Here is a 22,061-nt window from a genome sequence, read left to right as displayed (position 1 = left end):
TCGGCTCAGGCAAAGGCTCCCGGAAACAAAGCAGCAACTTTGATTCCTAAACGAGCGTCGGTCCCCGCGGCTCGGTTCCTCGGTTTCCAGCAGCACAGACCCAACAGTTCACGCTCCACAGCTGGGCTGAGCCTGGGGCTCCCGGCAACTTTTCAGGGAGCTTCACGATTGGTCTGCTTCCGTGGGATTTGGATCAAGATGAAAAATGAGCCCGAGGTTATTTGGTAACGGTTCACAGTTAAGAGACCTTCAGAGCCTTCGCAAACAAAAAAGTGGCCTATAAATATTAAGATAACCCTAGAATAACTCCCTTATCACAGGAGGGAAAAGTAGCAACAGGTACACCCAGACCTCAAAAGTTAGGGTAAATTTTATTTTATTGGGGATAAAAATCCAAGCAGTTTGGAGGCGTTGAAATCATTTCACTCGGAGGGGAACAGCGGTTCATAGGGAAGGAAATTGCATCTGAATTTCCCAGCATTGTGATGAGAGTCCTCTATCTAAACGGTACCTATTTGTGACTGAGTATCCCCAGCCACCAACACTCACGCCACCAACTCCCGTCCCCACCAACTCGTTCTGGTCACCGTTGGAGCTCGCGTTGTTCTGGGGTCACAGGGCTGGGGTTCTGCAGGTTGAAGATCATCTGTCAGTTCATAAAGAAGAAACCAAATGCAACGATCTCACGGGCACTTAGCAACTAACATGGCCTTTTCCAGCGCCGCCCCTCACCACCCTTTCGTGGCACCGGGGCTGCCCCTCGCCCCGCTTTCCGGTGCAGCTGCCTCTAGGCCCCGCTCCACGCTGGGGGGCCAAATCGGCCGTTTCTCCATCGCAGACCTGCTGGCGTAAAAATCAGCATTTACCAAGCAGCTTGCGAGGCACTGGAGAGCCCAGACAGAAATGTAATAAGCAATGTTTCGAATTACATTTTGGACATTTAAAAATGCTCTGGGCTCAATTTCATAAGGCATTTGCATTGGTAATGGAGAAAAAAAATACATCTCAGAGCTTCCAGTCTCAGGTTAACAGACTCCTTTATGTTGTAAATTTTTGCAGGAGCAATTACAAATTGTACACAGACTCATTATTTCTCGAGTACTTTATCAGGACATTTCCCCATACATCTAATTTGTCCTGTCTGAACTGTAACTTGACATAAGGGATTTTCTTAATTGCTTTTGAAGCCCTTCCAAAATAATCAACTGCTTTTCGGAGTAGGACAAAAGACAGCAGACAATAGTGCCAGTCTGTCTTAGGATCACGCTGAAGTTTCTGGGTAAGAGAGAGCACAGAAAGGCAACACTTGCCTCTTGAAACTCTTCAGCATCTCCGTTTTAATTTGGTTTCCATTTAAATGACAATGTCTGAGGATAGCAGGAAGAAAAAGTCCCATTTTTATCTGCCCCACTGGGATGGCTGTCGTTTGGGGGTAGATGCAGTCCATATTTACAAAAGAATAAAATACAACCTTTGGTATTCTGAAGAATCTTAACCAAGGATTAAACCAAGATGAAAGTAAAAATAAAACCAGATTTGGGGTGGAGAACTGTCAAAGGCTGGTTGTGTTGCTGCTATCCCCACTAGCGGATTTAAGGAAATGATGGAATGTTTTTTTACCTTGAGTTTTAAGCTGCCAATTCTAAATAATTTCATTTTTTTAGTTACAGAATGAACTGCACCTAATTTACATGGCAGGCGGGATTATGCTCACCCACAGATGTCCACACCCTGAACCCCAGAACCTTATATGGAAAAACAGACTCTAGATGTGATTAAGATGACGGACCTTGAGAAGGGGAGGTTCTCCCTGATTCTCTGGGGCCCCCAATCTAATCATGTGTCCTTAAAACTGAAGCTTTCCCGGCTGTGGTGAGAAAGACGTGAGACAGAGGGGTTGGTAGATTGGGCTTGAGGACTCAAACTGCTCAAGCTGGCTTTTTGTTGTTGTTTAATATGCTTTGATTGATTTCAGAGAGAGAGGGAGAGACACACTGATCAGTTGCCTCCCTTATGCACCCCTAACTGGGGATCAAACCCGCAGCCTGGGTACGGGACCTGACTGAGAACCAACCTGGCGACCTTTCAATGCACGGGACGACCTTCAACCAACTGAGCTGCACCAGCCAGGGCAGGCTGGCTTCCAAGATGAAGAGGCCACAACACAAGGAATGTGCTGACCTGTAGAAGCTGGAAACAGCCCTCGGCTTATAAACAGCAAGAAAACGGGGACCTCATTCCCACAGACGCAGGGAGCGGAACTCTACCAACCCAACCAAGTGAGCAGGAACTGTATTCTTTCCTAGTGCCTCCAGGAAGGAATGCGGCCTGGAGACACCTTGATTTTAGCGGAATGAGTCCCATGCCAGACATGTCACCAACAGAACTGTAAGATGACACATGGCAATTGTTTAAGCCCCTATGGTGGTGGTAGTTTGTTAAAGCCTCATGGAAAATGAATACACTGCCTGTAGTGAAATGCCCTGTTTTGGCACCCAGGCCATCCTTGACATGCCCAAATAAAGGGTATCCCAAAAAAATGTATATACACCTTAACAGCTGATAACTCACTTAATTTTCACTCCTTTTAAGGTTTAACTGATTTGAAATGGGTGAAGCCAGACTAAGCTTTGAACAAAGAAAAAAAAAATTTATATGTCTTTATTGATTTTCAGAGAGAGGAAGGGAGAGGGAGAGAGAGAAACATCAGTGAGAGTCACTGATCGGCTGCCTCCTGCACGCCCCCTGCTGGGGATCGAGCCAACAACCCAGGCATGTGCCTGACGGGGAATCGAATTGCAATCTCCCAGATAACAGGTCAACGCTCAACCGCTGAGCCACACTGGCCGGGCTGAACAAAGAAAATTTATCTTAAAGTGCCAATACTCTTTTTTATGGGGATACATAAAATATAAAGTTTACAGTACAAAACCGGATATGGTAGCTGAATTGAGGGCACACAAATACCTACTGAAATGATTCTTGATGTTTGCGATTCCATTGGTTCATGTTATCAGCAGTGCCTGGACCAGAACGGTTATCAGTTTGAAAACAGGCACAGACAAAAAAAAGTTTCTGTAGATGAACCATAGGTTAACAAACACTGACTTTATAATCACTCAAAGTGAGTATACATTTTTTGGGGGAACACCCTGTGTAAGACATTTAATATTGATTTTCTCATTTATATTTAGTCAGCACCATCCTAGGCCATGGAAATTCAAATACTGCTTAGTACATCAAATTAAATTATATCTCACAAATGGAAAACATAAAGGATCCGAATGTCCTTTCAGGAAGCTGACATTATTAACGTAAGAGCACTGATTGGGGCATTAGGCAAAGGATACAAATTATTAGCTCTCTGTTAGACCAACAATGTTAATATGCCCGCTGACCCTCAATCGTCTCCTGCGAATTGCTCCAGGCAGAATCAGAGAATTGACTGTTCTCAATTTTAAAACTTAACCTTGGCAGCCTGTAATAAGATGTCCCCAGGAGTTCAAGAAATATTTAGATCTTTTTAACTAAGTGACGCTCGAAAACAGTAGGAGAGCCGTGCCTAATGACAGTGTCACTTTTCCCAGGTGAAACCCAGGCAATATTAACAGCCCAAAACAAAGTGGTTAATCTGGTACTTCATTCATAGTCGAGGACGACCTTATCTAAGACACTCATGTTCCAGTTGTAGTTAATTAACTTTCCTGAAGACGTATGAGTAGCAACTCCAGTGTGCCTGGAGACCGAAAAACCCACGACAGAAGATGCCGAACTACAGGACACGGAGTGATCCGCTCATAAAGTACTATAAAAATCCATGAAAGCCCAACTGGTGTGGCTCAGTGGTCGAGTGTCGGCCCAGGAACCAGGAGGTCAAGGTTGGATTCCTGTTCAGGGCACATGCCTGGGTTTCAGGCTCGAGCCCCAGAAGGGGGTGTGCAGGAGGCAGCCGATTGATGATTGCCTCTAATCAATGTTTCTATCCGTCTATCCCTCTCTTCCTCTCTCTCTAAAAATCAGTAAGAACATATTAACAACAAAAAAAAAATCCTTAAAAGTATGATGTTCCATTTTAAGATGGTAGTTGGAATACAGGTTTTATTTCCTCCCAAAACCCCAGTGGAAAATATTTTTTAAAAGACACAGTAATAAGAACAGGGAGACCTGGAAAGGAGACCACAGTAATAAGATTCCGGAAGCTGGAGAGGAAAGGGGACTGAGGATAACGGAGTTAACCAGCCCCAAAAGGCTGACTTGCAGGCAATGGCTGGGAGCACAGAGAAACAAAAGAATTTACGCTGAAAATCCTGAAACGTGTCAGACCATGTACCTCTAAATCTTGGGCGGAAGGGAAGGGAAAGAGTGCAGAGCAATGAGTGAAACTGGGTCCCAGGTCCCCGCCCCAACACCTCCAGATTACTGGACTTCTATCCCTTGGGGGGACTTACGCAGAGGGTTTCTGGATCCGAAGGGGGCTGGGTGAGATGGGCAGGTCGAGGAGGGAAACGGAGGTAAGTGAACGTGCGGAAGCCGAATGCTAACGCAGGACCTGTGACTGCGTGGGAACTCTCACATAACCCAGCAAGGAATCCGAAATCGCTCGCGCGGGGCCTGCACGAGCCGAGTCGCACACCCCTACGTAAGAAGGCCTGTTACGTGAAGGGCAAACCTGGTCCCGACAATGGCTCTCTCCATCAGCAGTAAGAATTCTACCTGAGTAGGAAGAGGGTGGTGAGGGAGAAGCCCGGGTGCCCAGTGCTGCCAGCCCCGGGAGGCTCCTGCCCTTCCGCCCCGTCTTACCTCCAGCCTCTCACGACCGCTTCAAGGCAACAGGAGGTGCTGATGTGCTTAGCAATCTCCTCCCCTACACAGCTTCCCAAACAGTACAGACCTCAGGCTGCTTCTCTCATCCAGCCTCCCGATCCCTCCGAGCAGGGACTGGAAGACCCTTTCCTGAGAAATCTGACCTGAAAATCCTAGACATGACGACAGTGGGAGTTCCGCTCACACTGTCCTAGAAGAGCTGCTCTCAGCTGCAATGACCATGTTCCCGGGGGATATTTGGTTGTGTCTGGAAACACGCTTGATTGTCAAGACTGGAGGAGTGTGGCTGGTGTCTAGTGAGTAGAGGCCAAGGATGTGGTTAAGCACCCTACAACATACGGGCAGCCCTCCTGCACGAATACTCAGCAATCCCAACCAGCCTTTTATGTCTCACTCTCAATCAGGATCAGACAGCGGAGAATTACCGGATGGCTTGGCAAAGCCCCTAAAGAAAACAAAACAGACCAAGCACGAACAAACAATTCAAAGCAGTGTGGAGGAAACAGGTATCTTAAAACTAAAAAGCAAATACTAAAAGAAAAACAAAACTAAACTATCACCTAGCACTGATATTTCAGAGAAATAAAATACATGCATAAAATATGATGCTGGTATTTTTTTCTTTCTAAAAAAAAGGAAACATTGCGAGAACCAAGAAAAGTTCTTGAAAACTCAGATAACAAAAAAAGAATAATTGTGAAGAATTGGGTAAATTTTTTTAGAAGTTAAGGCATCCTGGCCGGGTAGCTCAGTTGGCTGGAGCATTGTCCAGATACACCAAGGTTGAGGGTTTTTGATGCTGGGTCAGGGCACATACAAGAACAACCAATGAACGCATAAATAAGTGGAACAACAAAGTGATGTTTCTCTCCCTCTCTCAAATCAATAAAAAAAATTTAAAAAAAAAAAAAAAAAATTAAGGCAATCTCCCAGAATGTAGAGTAAAAAGATAAAGAGCTAAAAAAATAAATGAAGATCAGAGAACCGGTGTACTGCTAATGTAACGTATCACCACAAACTTGGTGACTTAAACAACACAAGTTTATCATCTTTCAGTCTGAAATGGGTTTCACTGGGCCAAAACCAACTTGTTGGCAGGGTCCTGCTGCTTCCAGAGGCCCTCGGGGTGAATGTTTCCTCGCTGTGTTTAGTACCTGGAGGCTGCCTACATTCTTTGGCTTGTGACCTCTTCCTTGCATCACTCCAACCCCTTGCTTCCGTGATCATATCTACTACTTACCTACTCCCCTGCCTCCCTCTTAAAAGGATCCTGTGACTACGCTGAACCCAACAGGAAAATCTCACCTCATGATTCTCAATTGCAAAGTCCCTTTTACCATTGAAAGCATCCCTCACAGATCTGGAGATTAGGACATGGGCATGTTGGGGGGGGCATTACTCAGCCTGCCACAATCAGATTACAAGGTACAATATCCATGAAGTTGAATGGAAACGATAATGGGGAAGAGACAGCAATGAACAAGTCAAGGATTTATACTGAAAGGTCAAACAGGTGAAGTTTGACATCAGGGCCATGGCCCAGGGCTCAGGAATGCTCAACTGGCTCGGGGAGGCCTGGGTGATGAAGGCGCAGGGGGGACCCTGGTGTGATCAAAAGAATGTTTGTTATTGATGACATGAACAAATGAGTCAAGGAGCTACAAACACGGAAAGAGGGAAGGTAAAATAAACCCTGTGGAGCAAGACCGGAATTGGAGGTATCAGTGTGAATTTACGGTGTCTTATAGATACAGACGTCAAAAATATCAGACTGAGGGACAGTTCCAGACTGAAGCTAAAGCAAGATGGTAACGAATGCCACAAGTAATCCTGGATTGGACAGACTTATAAAGGACATTATGGGGTAACTGATGAAATGTGAGTAGGGCCTGTGGATTAGATGATTATATTGTATCAAAGTTAACTAGTTGGCTTTGACGGTTATATTACAGGGTTACAGGCAAGTGCATTCTTATTTTTAGAAAACATTAAGTTTATGTATACTATCAAGTGGGTGATTTGGCACCATGGCTGCAACTTGCTCTCAAATGGTTCAGGAAAACGCATCTACTCCCTTGTGTGTGTATATAGAGAGAAAGAGAAAATGATAAATGTGGCTAAATGTTGACTACTGGGCAATCTGGAAAGGGAATGTGGGCACTCCCTATGCTGTTATGGCAATTTTCCTGTAAGGACATGGCGTTTCCTTATAACTAATATAAACAAATTCCAAGACATATTAAATGAAAACTGTAATAAAGTGCAGGAAAGTGTGTATTACGCCACCGCGTGTAAATGAAGGAGGGGGGGCGAGCATGAACACACACACGGGCTGTGAGACTGCAGTCTTACATGCGCACGGCACCTCCGGAAACGCACCAGGATCTCACCTACGCGGGTGTCTCCCACAGCTGGAAAAGTCGGTGGCTGGACGACGAGAATGAGAAACATTTTTCTAACTCTGAATATCTGAATTGTGTACTACAGGAAATGAGCTTAAAAACAAACAAAAAAACCCACACACATTTAAACCTAAATTAGAAGCACTGAGCCCAGAAATCCTATCAGTGGGCCCAGGTTAGGGCTCAGCATCAATCAGTTAATGGTTCCCTAGTTAAAGATAAAACATAGAGAGCATGGTTTGGGAATTGCTGCTTTAACCAAATCACCCCAATCTGATCTTCTCTAAACCCCAAATTCTAAGTAAACCAGGACTTTTTCCCAACGAGAAAATAAAGATTATAACCTAGGGAAAGAACACTCCAGGAGTGAAATCGGAAAGTCTGAAACCAGGGTTTGCCCTGAACCCAGATCCAAAGCCACGTCATACGAGTCACTCCACCTTACCACTTCCTTCCTAAGGAACAGAGATATTGTCAGGCTAAGGTCACCTGGGTGTTACTTAGTATTGAGAATACATTCAGACACTCTGCATTCTTTAGGAGGAACACTCTGTAAATACGTAACAAGATTCTTTTCTTTAGTTGAGAAACAACCAGCTGACACAGTAGATACAGTATATGTAACATTCTAGATCTCAAGTGGTGGGTCCTGTTTTGTATCTTAATATGTATTTTAATATATTATATTCTCTTGTATGCACAGGATGTTACATGGTAAGAATGTAATTTTTAAAAATCAAAGTAACAGCCTGGACGGAGTGGCTCAGTGGTTGAGCATTGGTCCATGAACCAAGCGGTCAGACTGTTCGATTCCCTGTCGGGCCAACTGCCCAGTTTGTGAGCTCGATCCCCAGCAGGTGGTATGTGGGAGGCAACCAATCAATGACTCTCTCATCATTGATGTTTCTATCTCTCTCTCCCTCTCCCTTCCTCTCTCTGAAATCAAAAAAAATATATTTATTTTTTTTAAAAAGTAACGCAACAAAATAATGAGTTTATATGGTTGGTCCTTACACTTAAAAAAAAAAAAGTAAATACAAGAAAACTAAGCATTACCATGCCAGCAGTACGTATTTATTATTATTCGTGAATGGTCAAAAGACTTACAAGGCCCATTATTATTAGTATAACCACACATATGAAATATCACTTAGTGACATGGAGTGAAAACGACAGTTTTATATATATTTAAAAATGCAGACACATACACACATTTGCTCTCAAGTGTTCACCATACACCGCTACAGAAGCAGGAGGCACTGAGCTAGCTGCACGAGTTCCAATATACATAACATGTGAAAATGCCTCAAGCATAAGAACTATACTCATGTTGCAAAAATAAAGTTTCTTCCTTCAAACATTTTGATCTGGGCTCAAGCAGAGCAAATAATGAACGGCAATGATTTTCATACTATTTCACACTTTAAAACACAAAAGGGTCAACACAACAGCTGCAACAGTCCTGAAAATGCAGAGGTTTAGAGGAACGAACAATGCATGTCATCCCCCGCCCCAAAACAAAGAAGTCTACAGCAGATGTTTCATCCCAGCTCACAAATACTGAAGAATCATAATCTACGATACTCGAACAGCAGATTAAGCCAGAACAAACAAAATGATAAAAGAAACATCATTTCGTCAAGCAAGGCATTATTGACCTGTTTCTTTACACGATTTCACTAGTGCAAGAGCATCGTTTACCTGAAAGGTCATACGTCACAATTAAAGAGCACTCATACAAAACGACGTCCTTTAAAAAGTGCCACATACTCTATTGTTTAAAAAAAAAAAGACAACACATACACTAGTGAAAGACTGTTTGCCTCCATCTCTTATCAATGAGGAAGGGCCAGAGTGATTCTTTGATTCCAATTCGAAATGGTGTTCGCTGGCCAATGCCCAAGGTCTCCAATTTGGAGCAATCAAGCTGAGCATTTCTTGGACGTTGGGCTCCTAAGACAGGACTGTCAGTTATCTTTAAAGAAAAATAAAAACAAAACATCAAAAATACATGAAAGACTACATGTGGTGGTTTTATATTCTCTACTTCACTTTGCCTTCAGTGCAAATCTGATTTGATCCCAGGAAAATTAAGAAGAAAAAAGCTGCCACAATCCAGACAGTACTTACTCTATAAATGGCACCAATATTGATAGGCTCCTTTATATAATAATTAGAGAAAAGTAACGATATATACTTTCAACATACAAGCGAAGATCACTGTGATCAATATGGGAAAATGAAGTTACCGATACTTCCAAAGCAACAGGAAATGTTATCAATGATGCACATAATACATACTACAGTAATGGTTGTGGAATTTCGGAAAGCGAGGCTTCAATGCCATGTACTTACTGGCCGTAAGTGGCTGCTGGGGAGGTTGAAGGCATCTGCGATTGCGCACGCCATCTCATACTTGGTCATCTGTTCATTGCCAGACCAGTGAAAAGTTCCCTTAATTGATGGATCCTTACAAGGACACAAAAATTCAAAATAGTTTCAACTTTTGAGTTGAGTGGAATGGTAGCTTTGACAAGAAAGGTCATCGAAAGGCCCGGGAATTAAAACACATCTCTCCTTTCTGGAATGCTCTCCATAAGATAGCTAAAATCAAATGTATCCCCAGCTAACATGAAAAGCAATTTCTAGAACTTAGCCTTGAGAATTATTTTTTTAAATAAAAATATAAATGACTATTTTATTTACTGGGAATCCCCAAAATGATTACAGGTTATTATGGAAACACAGTCCAAAATAATAAGTATTTCTAATTATTCTAAGAGACTAAAAACAAAGCTTAACAGAACCACTTTTCAAGATGAGCGCATTAGTTGTAACATCCTTAAATACTGTCACAGTACATATTTAAGATATATACAAAATTTTGTGTTAAAAAAAGTATATCATACTATTAGTAATACTCTAAAATATATCAGTCTGTTCTCTTTTTATAAATATTCTAGTTAGCTCCAACATTTTCAAATATTTAAAATTAACTCCCAAAGTGGCTGAAATTGTAAATTCCCATGTAGAGACTTCAATATTACATAGATCTCCAACAAAGTAATTTCTTAAAAGATATCAGCAGATTACTTTGTTACCCAAAGAACAACTACAAGTTTTCAACCATCTTGCAATAAAAAAATGACAGATGGGGTCTGCAGTATTTGAAAAATAAATGCAAACACAAGAGTATGATATCTCTTTAATTCGCAAATTTAGCCTACTGTCTACCTGTAAACTATTTGTGCTTGGTCTCCTTACAGTTTTAAAAAAGCACTTTATAAAGTACAGCATAGGAAACAGTGTCAATAATATTGTAGTAACTATGCATGGTGCCAGATGGGTCCTGGAAATATTGGGGGGAACACTTTGTAAAGTGTATCATTGTCTAACCACTATGCTGTACACCTGAAACTAATACAAAATAGTACTGAATGTAAACTGTAACTGAAAAATCATAAAAATAAAAAATTGAAATAAAGCACTTGAGCTTCCACTCATGAACAGGATTTTTACTAAGGCAGAAGTTAGAAAATCTTCCTTCCCAAGATTCTCACCAGCATTCTCTTCTCTGCTAGCTGACGGCACACGGAGGCCACGTCTTTGACATGCGTGGGGAACCTCTGCTGCCAGTGGTCCATGTTGGCCGACTTGTTGCTGAACTGCACTTTATCAAACATAACAGTCACAGAGCTTTCCTCCAGCTTTTCCACGTCTCCATACAGAATGGGAATTCTCAAAACAGCAGCTCCTAGGGATGAAGCAGGTAATATTTTAAAGCTGACTGGTTCCTAAGTCTTGAGTAAGATGAAAGTATGTGGATTTAAACAATATACCAGAAAACTTGCAACAGACCAAAATGACACAGCTTACCTGTAATGATGCCCATTTAACAAATGTGTTCTCTCATTTGGGGTATTTTTACGCATAATTTCTTCATTATTATGATCATTAAAAATAAAACTGATCATGACAACTAAATGCAATGAGTGATCCTTGATTGGATCCTAGATTAAAAAATAAAATGCAATAAAGGAGATTATTGGGACAACTGGGGAAATTCCTATACAGACTGTGTATTATATGACAGTAATTTTAAATTTCCTGAGTGCGATAACTGCATTGTGATGATGTAAAGAATATCCTTGTTAGAAGATACACGGTGAAGTATTTGAGTAAAATGCAACTAATTCTTAATAAGTACAGAAAAAAAATTATATGCACAAACAGATGTGGCAAAACATTAACAATTGGTAAATCTATATAAAGGGTATGTCAGTATTTACCACATAACTCTTGAAACCACTGATTAAAGAATTATGAAGTATTTAGATTTTATGTTGGTTCCCAATGAAGGGTTACAACAGACTAGGTAATTGACACTTTAACTGAAAAAAATCAAACAGTTTAATGAAATTAAACTTATTAGACAACCATACATGGGTATGTAATTAAAGGATAATTTCTGCAGGATAATTTACAACACGAAAAAAACACACCCAAAAGACATGGCCCAGCCGGAATGGCTCAGGGGTTGAGCATCGGCCTATAATCCAGGAGATGGCGATTCGATTCCTGTCAGGGTACATGCCCAGGCTGCGCGCAGGAGGCAGCCGATCGATGACTCTCTCTCTCCATTCCTCTCTCTAAAGTCAGTAAAAGCATATTAAAAAAAAACAAAAGCCCTATAAAATGTCTATCAGTATCTAATACTAGGGGGTGCTCCTCCAAGACATAGTACAATCTAAGGCAGTAGTTTCAGTGCAGGGATTATTCAATCAAGTACTATGTAGTCATTGATAGGAAAGAGATATCCAAGTGACAGCTCCATCTGTACTGAAATCCCAAGTACGTGGGGGGGGGGGCACAGATTACAAAACATGTACACATTTTAAAAGTCCGCAGAAAGTGCATGCACACATAACCGCAGTCGGTGCTTCTTTCTGAGGTAGCAGAAGAGAACCTCCACTCCTTACAATCTCAAACTTAAAAAAACTGTTTTCAAGCAGGATGTGTACCTTTTATAATCAGCACATGTACGTGCATATATGTATGTATGTATACAGAAACACACAGGAGAAAAGAGAAGCCACAAAATAACACAAGACTTCAATCTAAGAGAAATTATACTGGCCTATTTTTGGAAATCGGATTACAAAAATTTGTACTATATATATGATTTGTTTGCTATACACAATGATATTTATGTATACAGCGATACTGGAAAAAGTCTGGAAGCATTCACAAATTCTTCAAGATTTCTAAAATTCTTATTTTTCTTTTTTATTAACTGTATTCTCCAATTTTTCTCCAGTGATATGTTCTTTGGTTTATTTTTTAAATTAAACACACACACACATCATATACAAAAAGGAATGCTCGAGACAAACCCGGGGCTAAAGAGACTGCTGTGCCTTACCTAAATTGTTGTCCAGGACAGCCTTCTCTCCTTCTAATTTTGTTTTGCCATACAGATTTAGGGGACTTGGTATATCTTCCTCTCTATATGGAGGATTTGTTCCATCAAAAACGTAATCTGAGCTAATATAGATTAGAAATGCTCCAATTGCAGCTACAAAAAAACAAAAAACAATCTATTAAATTAATATATGAATATATTACGCTTCACTGGAATTTTTAACAGCATATATATATGTGATATTTTTATAAGTATCATATATAAAAACAAATCTTTTACAAGCAAAAGCAATCTAGAAAACTTTCATCTTTACACATTCAGCAATTTAATACTTTATAAAGATTTTATGAAGTCATTATTACCTGCTTCCTTTGCTAAATTCCCAGAAGCATCCACATTAAGCTGAACAGCAGCATCTGGCTGATTTTCTACAACATCTGGCCTTCTCTCTGCTGCACAATGTACTATGACATGGGGCTAGAAGTTAAGCATTGATTTTTAAACCAAAAAAGGAATAAAACAGAGGAACTACAGCCTTCCAACAATAATTTAATTCAAAGAAAAATGTTAAGTTAACATTCCTTCAACTATAGAATCATTGTGTTTGTCATACTTCCCTTTTTCAAGGTTCGAACTTCCTTAAAAATACATGTAGGCGCCCTGGTCAGTGTGGGTCAGCTGGTCGAGCATCGTCCCATCACCAAAGGGTCTCCAGCTAGATTCCCTGTTGGGGCACATACCCAGGTTATGGGTTCGATTTCCGGTTGGGGGACAACGGACTGGATTGATGTTTCTCTCTCACATAGATGTTTCTCTCTGTCTCCCTCCTTCCCTCCTCCCTCCATTCTTCTCTCTCTGGAATCAATAAAAATCATATCCTCGGGTAAAGATTAAAAAATAAATATATATAGGCTCTGAAAAGGAAAGAGCAATTCAGCAATCCCTAGGCAAAAATCAGAAAAACATCTGTATCGACAACTATATTTCTAAATCAAATGGAGCTTCATCCCCTAACTTGGATGGGAGAAGAAAGCTATCATTTGTGTAAGTAATATGACCTAAATATTAATAGATCTATGTTAAAGGGAGAGGAATATCCACTACAGATCAAATTCAAAAGTTCAAATCTCTTAGATCATTCATTTAAAGAAAATCAACTACCTAGAAACATTATATTCCCAGGTGAGCATTTAGTACACCACCTATATGCTATGCACTGTGCGAGGAGCAGGATTTCATCATCTAGTGGAAAAGACAGCTATGTAAAGAGACTTTCACTATCATGTGACAGGCGTCAAGATAGAGGAATGCAGAGGGTCCTTTGCTGAGAAGGGGCACCTATTTCCCAGAGGAGCTGAGCCAAAACTAAGATCTGGGAAAGCCACTGATAGACAGGGCTGGCCTCCCCACATATCAAACTCCCTCCCTCTCAACAACTGCTTGAGCAAGCACCATCTTAGTTGTTTTCAGACTTCAATGTGCACAATCTGGGGTGCTCCTTAAAAGGTAGAGCCCTGGGTCCCCTAACTGACTTGCTGAATTAAAATCTCTGGGACAGAGGCCTAAGAACAAGTTTCCCAAAAGATTCTAATGCAGTTGTTACTTGGAAAAAACTTAAACTCTCGATTTGATTAGAGGTAGAACAGAAGCCAAATTTTTCTATAACTTTACTGTGACCATGGCCAACAAGTTATTTAACCTTTCTGAGCCTTTGTAACCTCTAAAATGGAAATACTGTCTATTTTGCAGTACTATAAGGTTTATAGACAGTATTTAAAAAACAACTGCATAGTGAGTGGTACTTCAGAAACATAAGGTTTTTTTTAAATTGATTTCAGAGAGGAAGGGAGAGTGGGGAGAGAGAGAAACATCAATGACGAGACAGCAATTGATTGAGTGCCTCCTGCACATACCTGCTGGGGGGGAATCAAGCCCACAACCCGGGCATGTGCCCTGATGGGGAACTGAACCTCGATTTCCTGGATCATAGGTCGATGCTCAACCACTGAGCCATGACGGCTGGACAGAAACATAAACTTTTTATAAAATGTTTCATATTCTGTCTTTTGTCCACCTGTGTCTGAGGCTACTCATTTTGTAATGATTGCATATACTCTGCCATGCTAAAAAAAAAAAAAAAAAAAAAAAAGTACTCCATATTGTTGCTTACTAGGCTAGAGCCTGAGTAACTTCCTTCAAAGCAACATTTTCCATGTCATCCAGATGATTCTTAATATGGTTCACATTTGTTAAAATAAACAGACTAAACCATACCTGAAAATCACAAATGATTTGATGAACAGCATTAGAATCCAACAGGTTAACATGCTCAAACTTTGGTCTTGCTCTTCTAAAACCACAGCCAACGGCATGCCAGTTATTCTGCTGAAATTCTTTGTACACAGCTCTGCCAAGAAGCCCAGTGGCACCAGTAACCAGGACCCGCCTACTGGGGACGTTAACTTCCTCCTAAAAGGTGAAGGGGAAGAAAAGGGATTATTTGCTTTGAAAAAATTCTCTCAACAAAATTAGTCAAGGTGATCATTCACCAAACACTTCCTCTAAGCGTTCTGCTTTGTGTCCTTTATCCATAAGCCAATTCTTAAGTCAGAACAAAGATCAAACTGTATTGATAACTGCATCACTTAAGAAAGTTTTCATAATCTTACCAAAGGAAAAAAAACAAAAAACCACCTAAGATGACACCGCAAGGAATCAGCTGGTCAAAAAGACTGTGATTGCCTATGTTAATAATAAAAAATCTTAATTCTATGATCAGTGATGTCCAAATGAGTAATCAACTGCAACTTTAATTATGTTCTTCAGTTTATAAAGTCCACGATTAGGGTTACGCTTACTTATTTTATGACCTGATTAAATATTTGGCCTTTATTCCACCAGTGTTTACAAGGTGACATTTTCGGTCTCCAGTTTTTAATCCCAAGTTTTCTTTCAAGTCTCACTGATGTAGCATATTTTGATAGGTCCGAGCGAGAGAATTCACAGTCCACAGGGATTTATGTGAAGGAAAAACAAATTTGATCCTTATGGCACTAATATCCTTTCTAAGTTTAACCAGACTGGTAAATGTTCTTGAATTAAAACTCTAAATTTACCTACATAGACCAGTTAAACTAATAAACACAGATATAAAGAATAAAAAAATTAAAAAAAAAAACATTCTAAACGGATATGTGTTGCAGCTGTGAAAATGAAAAAAATCCCTTACACATAAAAATTAAAAGGAACTACTATTTAGGAAATAATATCACGACAGGCAACAGCAAATTATCTTCCAAAATCTTGAATTAAGTCAGAAACAGAAGTTTTATTAAACTTCATCATCTTGAAGACTTATTTCCAAATGCTGTTATAGTCCCCTAATCCTGAGTTGTCAAACCTTTAAAGATGCATACAATAATAACCAAAGACCTTCCCTTAGCTCTCAGTTCAGCTGAATAACCAGCAGACTATATATTAAAAAAATAAAAACATTAAAAGAAGAAAAAGGCTACCAAAAATCAGGGATTTCCATCATAGGAAAAACCTGAAATGAAAGGTCTGATAGGGACAGTATAAAGGTAAATTCTTAAAGATATTGTCCTTGGTTCAACCAATTTCATAGCATTTTTAAAGTAGAAGGAAAATTCATGTAGGTGGTTGCAAAACTTGGCTCAAAGCCCATTTATCTATGAAAACAAGGTTTTCAGCCAGCAAAATATTTTCTTTACATTTGGCAAGAAAACAGCTCTACAAAGATTGAATTATAAAGAGAAAACTTGCCAAGTCTAGTAGAGATACAATCTGAAAACAATTTACACGGGCTAAGTACTATAAACATCCCTGGAAAACACTATGAAAGAGCTATGGTTTGGTTTCTTCCGAGTTTCTCACTTTTTGCTTCCCTCTAGAAGCAGCAGGAGGGAGTTCGTAGGTCAGTGTTCTCGGCTTCCGAGTGCGGACTGCCCTCTGGAAGGCTTTCAGACCCAGGGGATCTGGAGTAGGGCCTGACCATTTGCGTTTCTAACAAATTCCAAGGTGCTGCTGATGGTGACCTGGGAACTGCACTTTGAGAAGTGTAATCCTGAACTCCAGGGAAGCCCAAGGCTTTTCTAAAGATAATTTCCTCTAATTCAAACAAGCCAAAAAATTGCCAACTATCTTTCTAGAAGCAACATCTTTCCCCCTTAAAAAGGAAAATTAGAGAAAGTCAAAGAGCAAGCATTACACAATCCACAAAGGTTACTAAACAGTAAATTATGATTTCTGAATCTTTCACTGACTAAACTTTCCCCTTATTGTAACACATCTGTTACATGGATAAAAGACATGGATCTTATAAATGTGTCATAGTTTGGCTGTGTTTTCTGCTTTTCAGTGCATCTTCAAGTAAGAGCCCAGATTATCTTTTATAATCAAGAGCATCTTAGACTTCATGAAGTAAGAGTACTGTTACAAGGACAGCAAGGCTCTTTAGGGAATACGTTATGCTTAGCACTTTCTGAAACAGAAATGATTCTGCACAATCTTATATCTGAAAACCATCAACTGTCATATAAACCTACATCAGACCTGATCATAATCAGGCCTTTTGATCATACAAACAGCTTTGCTAGGCAGGGCAGATATACATCCAAAGTGAGGAATCTAAAGCCTAGAGATGTTAAAGGTTTTGTCCAGTTAAAACCAGAACTTGGGTCTTCTTGCTTCCATGGTCCAGCCAAATACATACTGAGTTTTGTCGCAATCCTTTGTACTTATACTTGGTTTCGTGATGATTAAATTTTATCTGCTCTGCCAAGAACTGTGCCATTGAGAAGTTACTCCATCTCTGTTGATCTATTTCCTCATTGGTAAAAGGAGGCATTTGGAAAGATGGCTAAGGCTGTTACAGCTTTATAGTTCTACAATCCTGACCTTTTCCATATTATCCTTACCACAAAGGGGTCTGAAGAGAGTGAATTCACTTAAAATAAGTTTTACTCTTTCCACAGTCTCTCTAGAGACTTAATGAGCACCTTCTGTCACCAGTACAGGGGCCAAAACAAGATTTTTCCATTGGATTATAAGTTTATTTGGTGGTTGGCAAATAAAATATGCATCATTCTGAAATTAAAAGATGTCAACCAAAAATAACTTCTATTTCAGTTTCTATACATAAACAGAACTCTACCTAAAGCTTTAGAAAGCATATTATTTTGATTTTTTCTTTTTAAAAGAAAATAAATATTCCTCTGAAAATTACTTTGGACTGTTAACACTATAAATTTAGTCCTGCAAAACACAAGCATGTCCTGAAACCCTGAGGAACTCAAAATGAAAGAATAAAAAGCTGTCTAGTTCATCAAAACCACAATCAAGAGCTGAAAACATTTTGTGTGCCTCAAAGTCTACTTCCTCAATTTTTATTACTTTATGGGTAAATTATATCAAATGTCACTTTAAGTTACTCTGAACCTATTTATTTCTTACTGTATAAACCCTTAGATGTACAGAATTCAATGACATCAGATGACCAGATTTACAGATACGAAGGAAAATTCTTGAAAAATTAAACATACATAAATAAATGTAGAACTACCACTCTTATGCTATCTAATCAAATAGTACCAAGTTGTAAAGAAGAATAAATGGCTCTCTCAGAATGACCCAAAACAGTACCCGGTGACAGATTTCTAACTTAGCACACTTGCATTAAAAGTATCTTAGAAATAGGTGAAAAATCACTAATACCTAAAGAGGGTTCTTCTTCAGCTTTAGTGGTAAACATAACAATACTTTGCAATTTTTAGAATGTCTTAAATTTAGCAAAGTTTTGAATTCATTTCTTTAATTGATCTTCGAAAAATTTCCCCTCAAGGCAGATCTCTGAGACATTCCTGGGCTGTAGGAAACTTTTAAAGATCCCATGACTCCTTAGCTGACCTCGGTCTGACTCCTGTTACCCTAGTGCACACCCCAGCCAGTGTTATTCACAGAGACCACTAGCCTGCTTCTCTAAGACAAACTGTAAGCCAGTCCTCCTTCTCATGAGTGAGTTTTCATTCTACCGGTTTTGAGAACAGCAAATATGTCCCACGCTTTTGGAGGCACCATTTTTTAGATATATTTTTATTGATCTCAGAGAGACGAAGGGAGAAGAGGGAGAGAGAGGGAGAGAAACATCAATGATGAGAGTCGCGGATCAGCCGCCTCCTGCGCGCCCCCTGCTGGGGGTCGAGCCCGCAGCCCGGCCTGTGCCCTGACCGGGAATCGAACCCCGATCTCCTGGGTCCTAGGTGGACGCTCAGCCGCTGAGCCACGCCGGCCGGGCTGGACGTACCATTTCTAAGGAGGGAAACCCCCACTTACGTTAGTCTACTGGACTCCTACTGTGGAAGCCGCTTTATACACGCACATACATATACATAAACGTAAACTGACAACAGGTAGCAGTTACTCAGCACTGTCTGGGCCACACAGGAACAATACAGTGCTTTAACGACCCCATCTGGCCCAGCGGGCGTGGCTCAGCGGGCGAGCATCCACCTAGGACCCAGGCGATCGGGGTTCGATTCCCGGTCAGGGCACATGCCCAGGTTGTGGGTTAGGCAGCCGATCAATGACTCTCTCATCATCGATGTTTCTCTCTCTCCCTCCCCCCTCCTTTCCTCTCTCTGAAATCAATAAAGATATGTTTAAAAGTAAATAAATAAAAAATAAATAAATAGCCCATCTATCCTAACTTAGTCCCCCCAATCCCATCCCAAAGTAACATGAAAACACCAACATGCCACATTTTTGGAGGCATTAAAACTTTGCATTCCCCCAAACTGCCGTCTCCTCTATCCCCGCTTCTATCCAGAAGACACGGTGGTCTGGGCACGACCAGCCTTCTGACCCCCAGGGCTGGGTATATTCTGTAGACTGGTGGGTGAGTGCCGGGCAGCCTGGACGAGGACAGACAGAAGGTGGGCGAGGGCGGTGGTCCCAAACGCTGGGACCACCTTTCTTCCCGCAACCTGTGTAGCGCCTTTAAAGCCCCAAACACCGCTTCTAACATGCACTTGATGAACGTGGACCACAGGCATGGCCTCGAAGCCTCAATCTCCTCATCTGCAGCGTGGAGCCAAATCAACCTTCCAGGGATGACGACCGCGATGCACACACCGCGTCTGGACGCTGTTTACTATTCCTGAAAAGCCACCCTTCCCCTTCTGCCTAAGAGACACCAACGGGCAAGACCGAGGGGCGGGCACAAAGGATGCAAGAGAAACTAAGGAAAAGCGAAGCAAAAACCGAGACGGCCCCGAACAGCCCTCTTCACTCCCGAGAGGGGCGAGGAGACGCAAAAGTGAAACCCGGTCTCCGAGCGCCGAGGCTGCGAGGGCACCCGGGGCGGGTGTGCGCGACGTAAACAAACCCCGAGGCGCCGCCGGGTCCTCCGGGCCGAGGAGGCGGCGCCGAGCGGCCGAGCGGGAGGATGCGCCCGGAAAAACCACCGCTGCCACCCGCTGCCCCGAGACCCCCGGGACGCCTGCTTCACCTCCACCAGCTGGCAGCTCCCGGGAACGAAGTGGACGGACAGCTCCTTCTCCCGCCCCACCATGCCGGCCGTCCTCGCGCCGCGTCGGCGACCGCCGCTTCCTCCCGCCCAGGACCGCGCCAGCCGCAGCGCCGCAGCCCCGCAGCTGCCGCTCCGGTGCCCTCGGCCCGCCTCCCCGAGGTCCGGTGGCCTGCCTACCGCTTCCGGCTTCCGCTGCCAAGGCCGCGCCCGTTCATTGGCCACGCTGCGCCCAAGCCCCAGAAAGGGGGCGGGCGCGCCGGAGGAGCTTTCTGCCCACGCGCCAACTCTTAAAGGGACACACAAAACAAAGGCCTTGGCCTTAAGCAGTGAGTCCAAGTTATGTTTTTTGAGAGAGTTATTTTATGTACTTTTTTCCCTTTTTTTTTTTTTGACTAGGGCAGGATTGAATTGGATCGCCTGCAACTTCAAGTTGGCAGACTTGTGCGCAGTGCATAAGCATCAACCTGAAACTAATACAAAATATTGAACGTAAACTGCAATTGGAAAAGAAACAAAAAAAGTAGGGCCAAAAGTTCAAGAAGGAACCAAGGGGACAGAGTCATGCTCAAGCCCCAGTTTCACGCTTTTTTTACGTGACAAATCAAGTTACTTTCCCTTCGAAACCGCAGTCCTATTTCCGAAATCCTTTTTGCTTTAGAACCTAAGCAGCCTTTCGCAAAAGTCCTGTGACTTTCCTACCCACCCCCACCCCCCACCAAGAACTCATTTCCTAGTCTGTAGAGTGTCTTTGGAACAGTAACGGAAGAGAACCCGAGTGAGGCCCTTCCTTTTATCGATTTCTGTGTAAACCCGGACTGTTCCTGCTCGTCAGCTTAGCCTGTATTTAGGGTCCTTGAGAGCACTGCCCCAACCCCGACCCTGCCGGATCTGCAGGCAACAAAGTAACGGGGGTGGCTGCAGGGGGATGGGGGAGAAGATTCCAGATCCTCTTCATTCTCAAAAGCTGGAGAGTTTTTACAAAGTCTCTAGTTGCAACGCGTGTTGCGATCTAACCCACGAAAAAGTAATTAAGTATTCAATGTGAAGAGGAGTTTAGGACGAGCACATGCCGCGAGCTTGCATTCCCAGGGAAGCCTTGCCTGGAGCGAGGGGCAGCAAAAGCGTCCTGCCTGCGTTTGTGCATCTGGTTGGATACTTGCAGGAAAACCGTGGCATCGTTTTAGGGGCACGTGTGTGTGTGGTTTTTCATCACTCTCTTTAAAGAGGAAAGTTTCTGTGCGCATGAAAACGCCGCCGTTCTACAGGCACTGTCCCAGTCCGTGCTGGGGCCAAGCCTAGGAATGGAACGACGGCAGCCTGGAGCTGCAAGTTACGTTAGCGGGGTCGGTTCACGCCGAGACAAAGAAAGGCGGGGGTGCCCTGTAGGCAAAAGCCTCCTCTACGCAGAACCTTCGCCTGTGCCGCTGCAGGAACCCGCTCTGCTGCATTGCACGTTTGTCAGCTCATGAGACTTACTGGGAACTTCATACAGGGTCAAGAATTAAAGTTAGTTTATTCCTTCGCGTCCCAAGGTTCTATGTTTTAAAGAAATGAGTGACACCCTTTCATTTCGGCTTTCAGCGGTCGTGCACCCAGATGCTTTTCAAGCAACTCTTAGCTCCAGAATGCCTCCTTCCCTGGACCGCTAAGCCCTTACCTGTTCCATGTTCCCGGGCATTTCGGGCATGGTTCCAGAATGAGCTGGGAAGGCAGATTCGGGTGAGTTTCAGCCGCCGCCGCCTCCGGCCGCGTCTTTGTTCTTCCAGCAGGGAGCGCGGGCCGGGAAAACGTGAGCCGCAGCTCCGCTCCACCTTTTAAATTAGCATTTTGATGCCAATCCCAGAACCTCGTGCAGTTTTCAACCTTG

General features: G+C 42.3%; 1 protein-coding gene across 1 annotated transcript; it reads right to left on the bottom strand.

Moving 5' to 3' along the window:
* Nucleotides 1–8,278: 8,278 nt before the first annotated feature.
* MAT2B (methionine adenosyltransferase 2 non-catalytic beta subunit) lies at nt 8,279–22,061 on the bottom strand. The gene is made up of 7 exons (XM_016214017.2): nt 21,852–22,061; nt 14,923–15,117; nt 13,011–13,125; nt 12,649–12,801; nt 10,787–10,980; nt 9,582–9,695; nt 8,279–9,201 (listed from the first exon to the last, which is right to left on the bottom strand). The coding sequence occupies exons 1-7, from the start codon at nt 21,879–21,881 to the stop codon at nt 9,031–9,033; spliced, it is 972 nt and encodes a 323-aa protein (XP_016069503.1). The 5' UTR covers nt 21,882–22,061; the 3' UTR covers nt 8,279–9,030.

Source organism: Miniopterus natalensis, chromosome 4 (assembly GCF_054644295.1).
Source record: "Miniopterus natalensis isolate mMinNat1 chromosome 4, mMinNat1.hap1, whole genome shotgun sequence".
NCBI classification, from domain to species: Eukaryota; Metazoa; Chordata; class Mammalia; order Chiroptera; family Miniopteridae; genus Miniopterus; species Miniopterus natalensis.
This window is presented reverse-complemented; position numbering and strand designations above follow the sequence as displayed.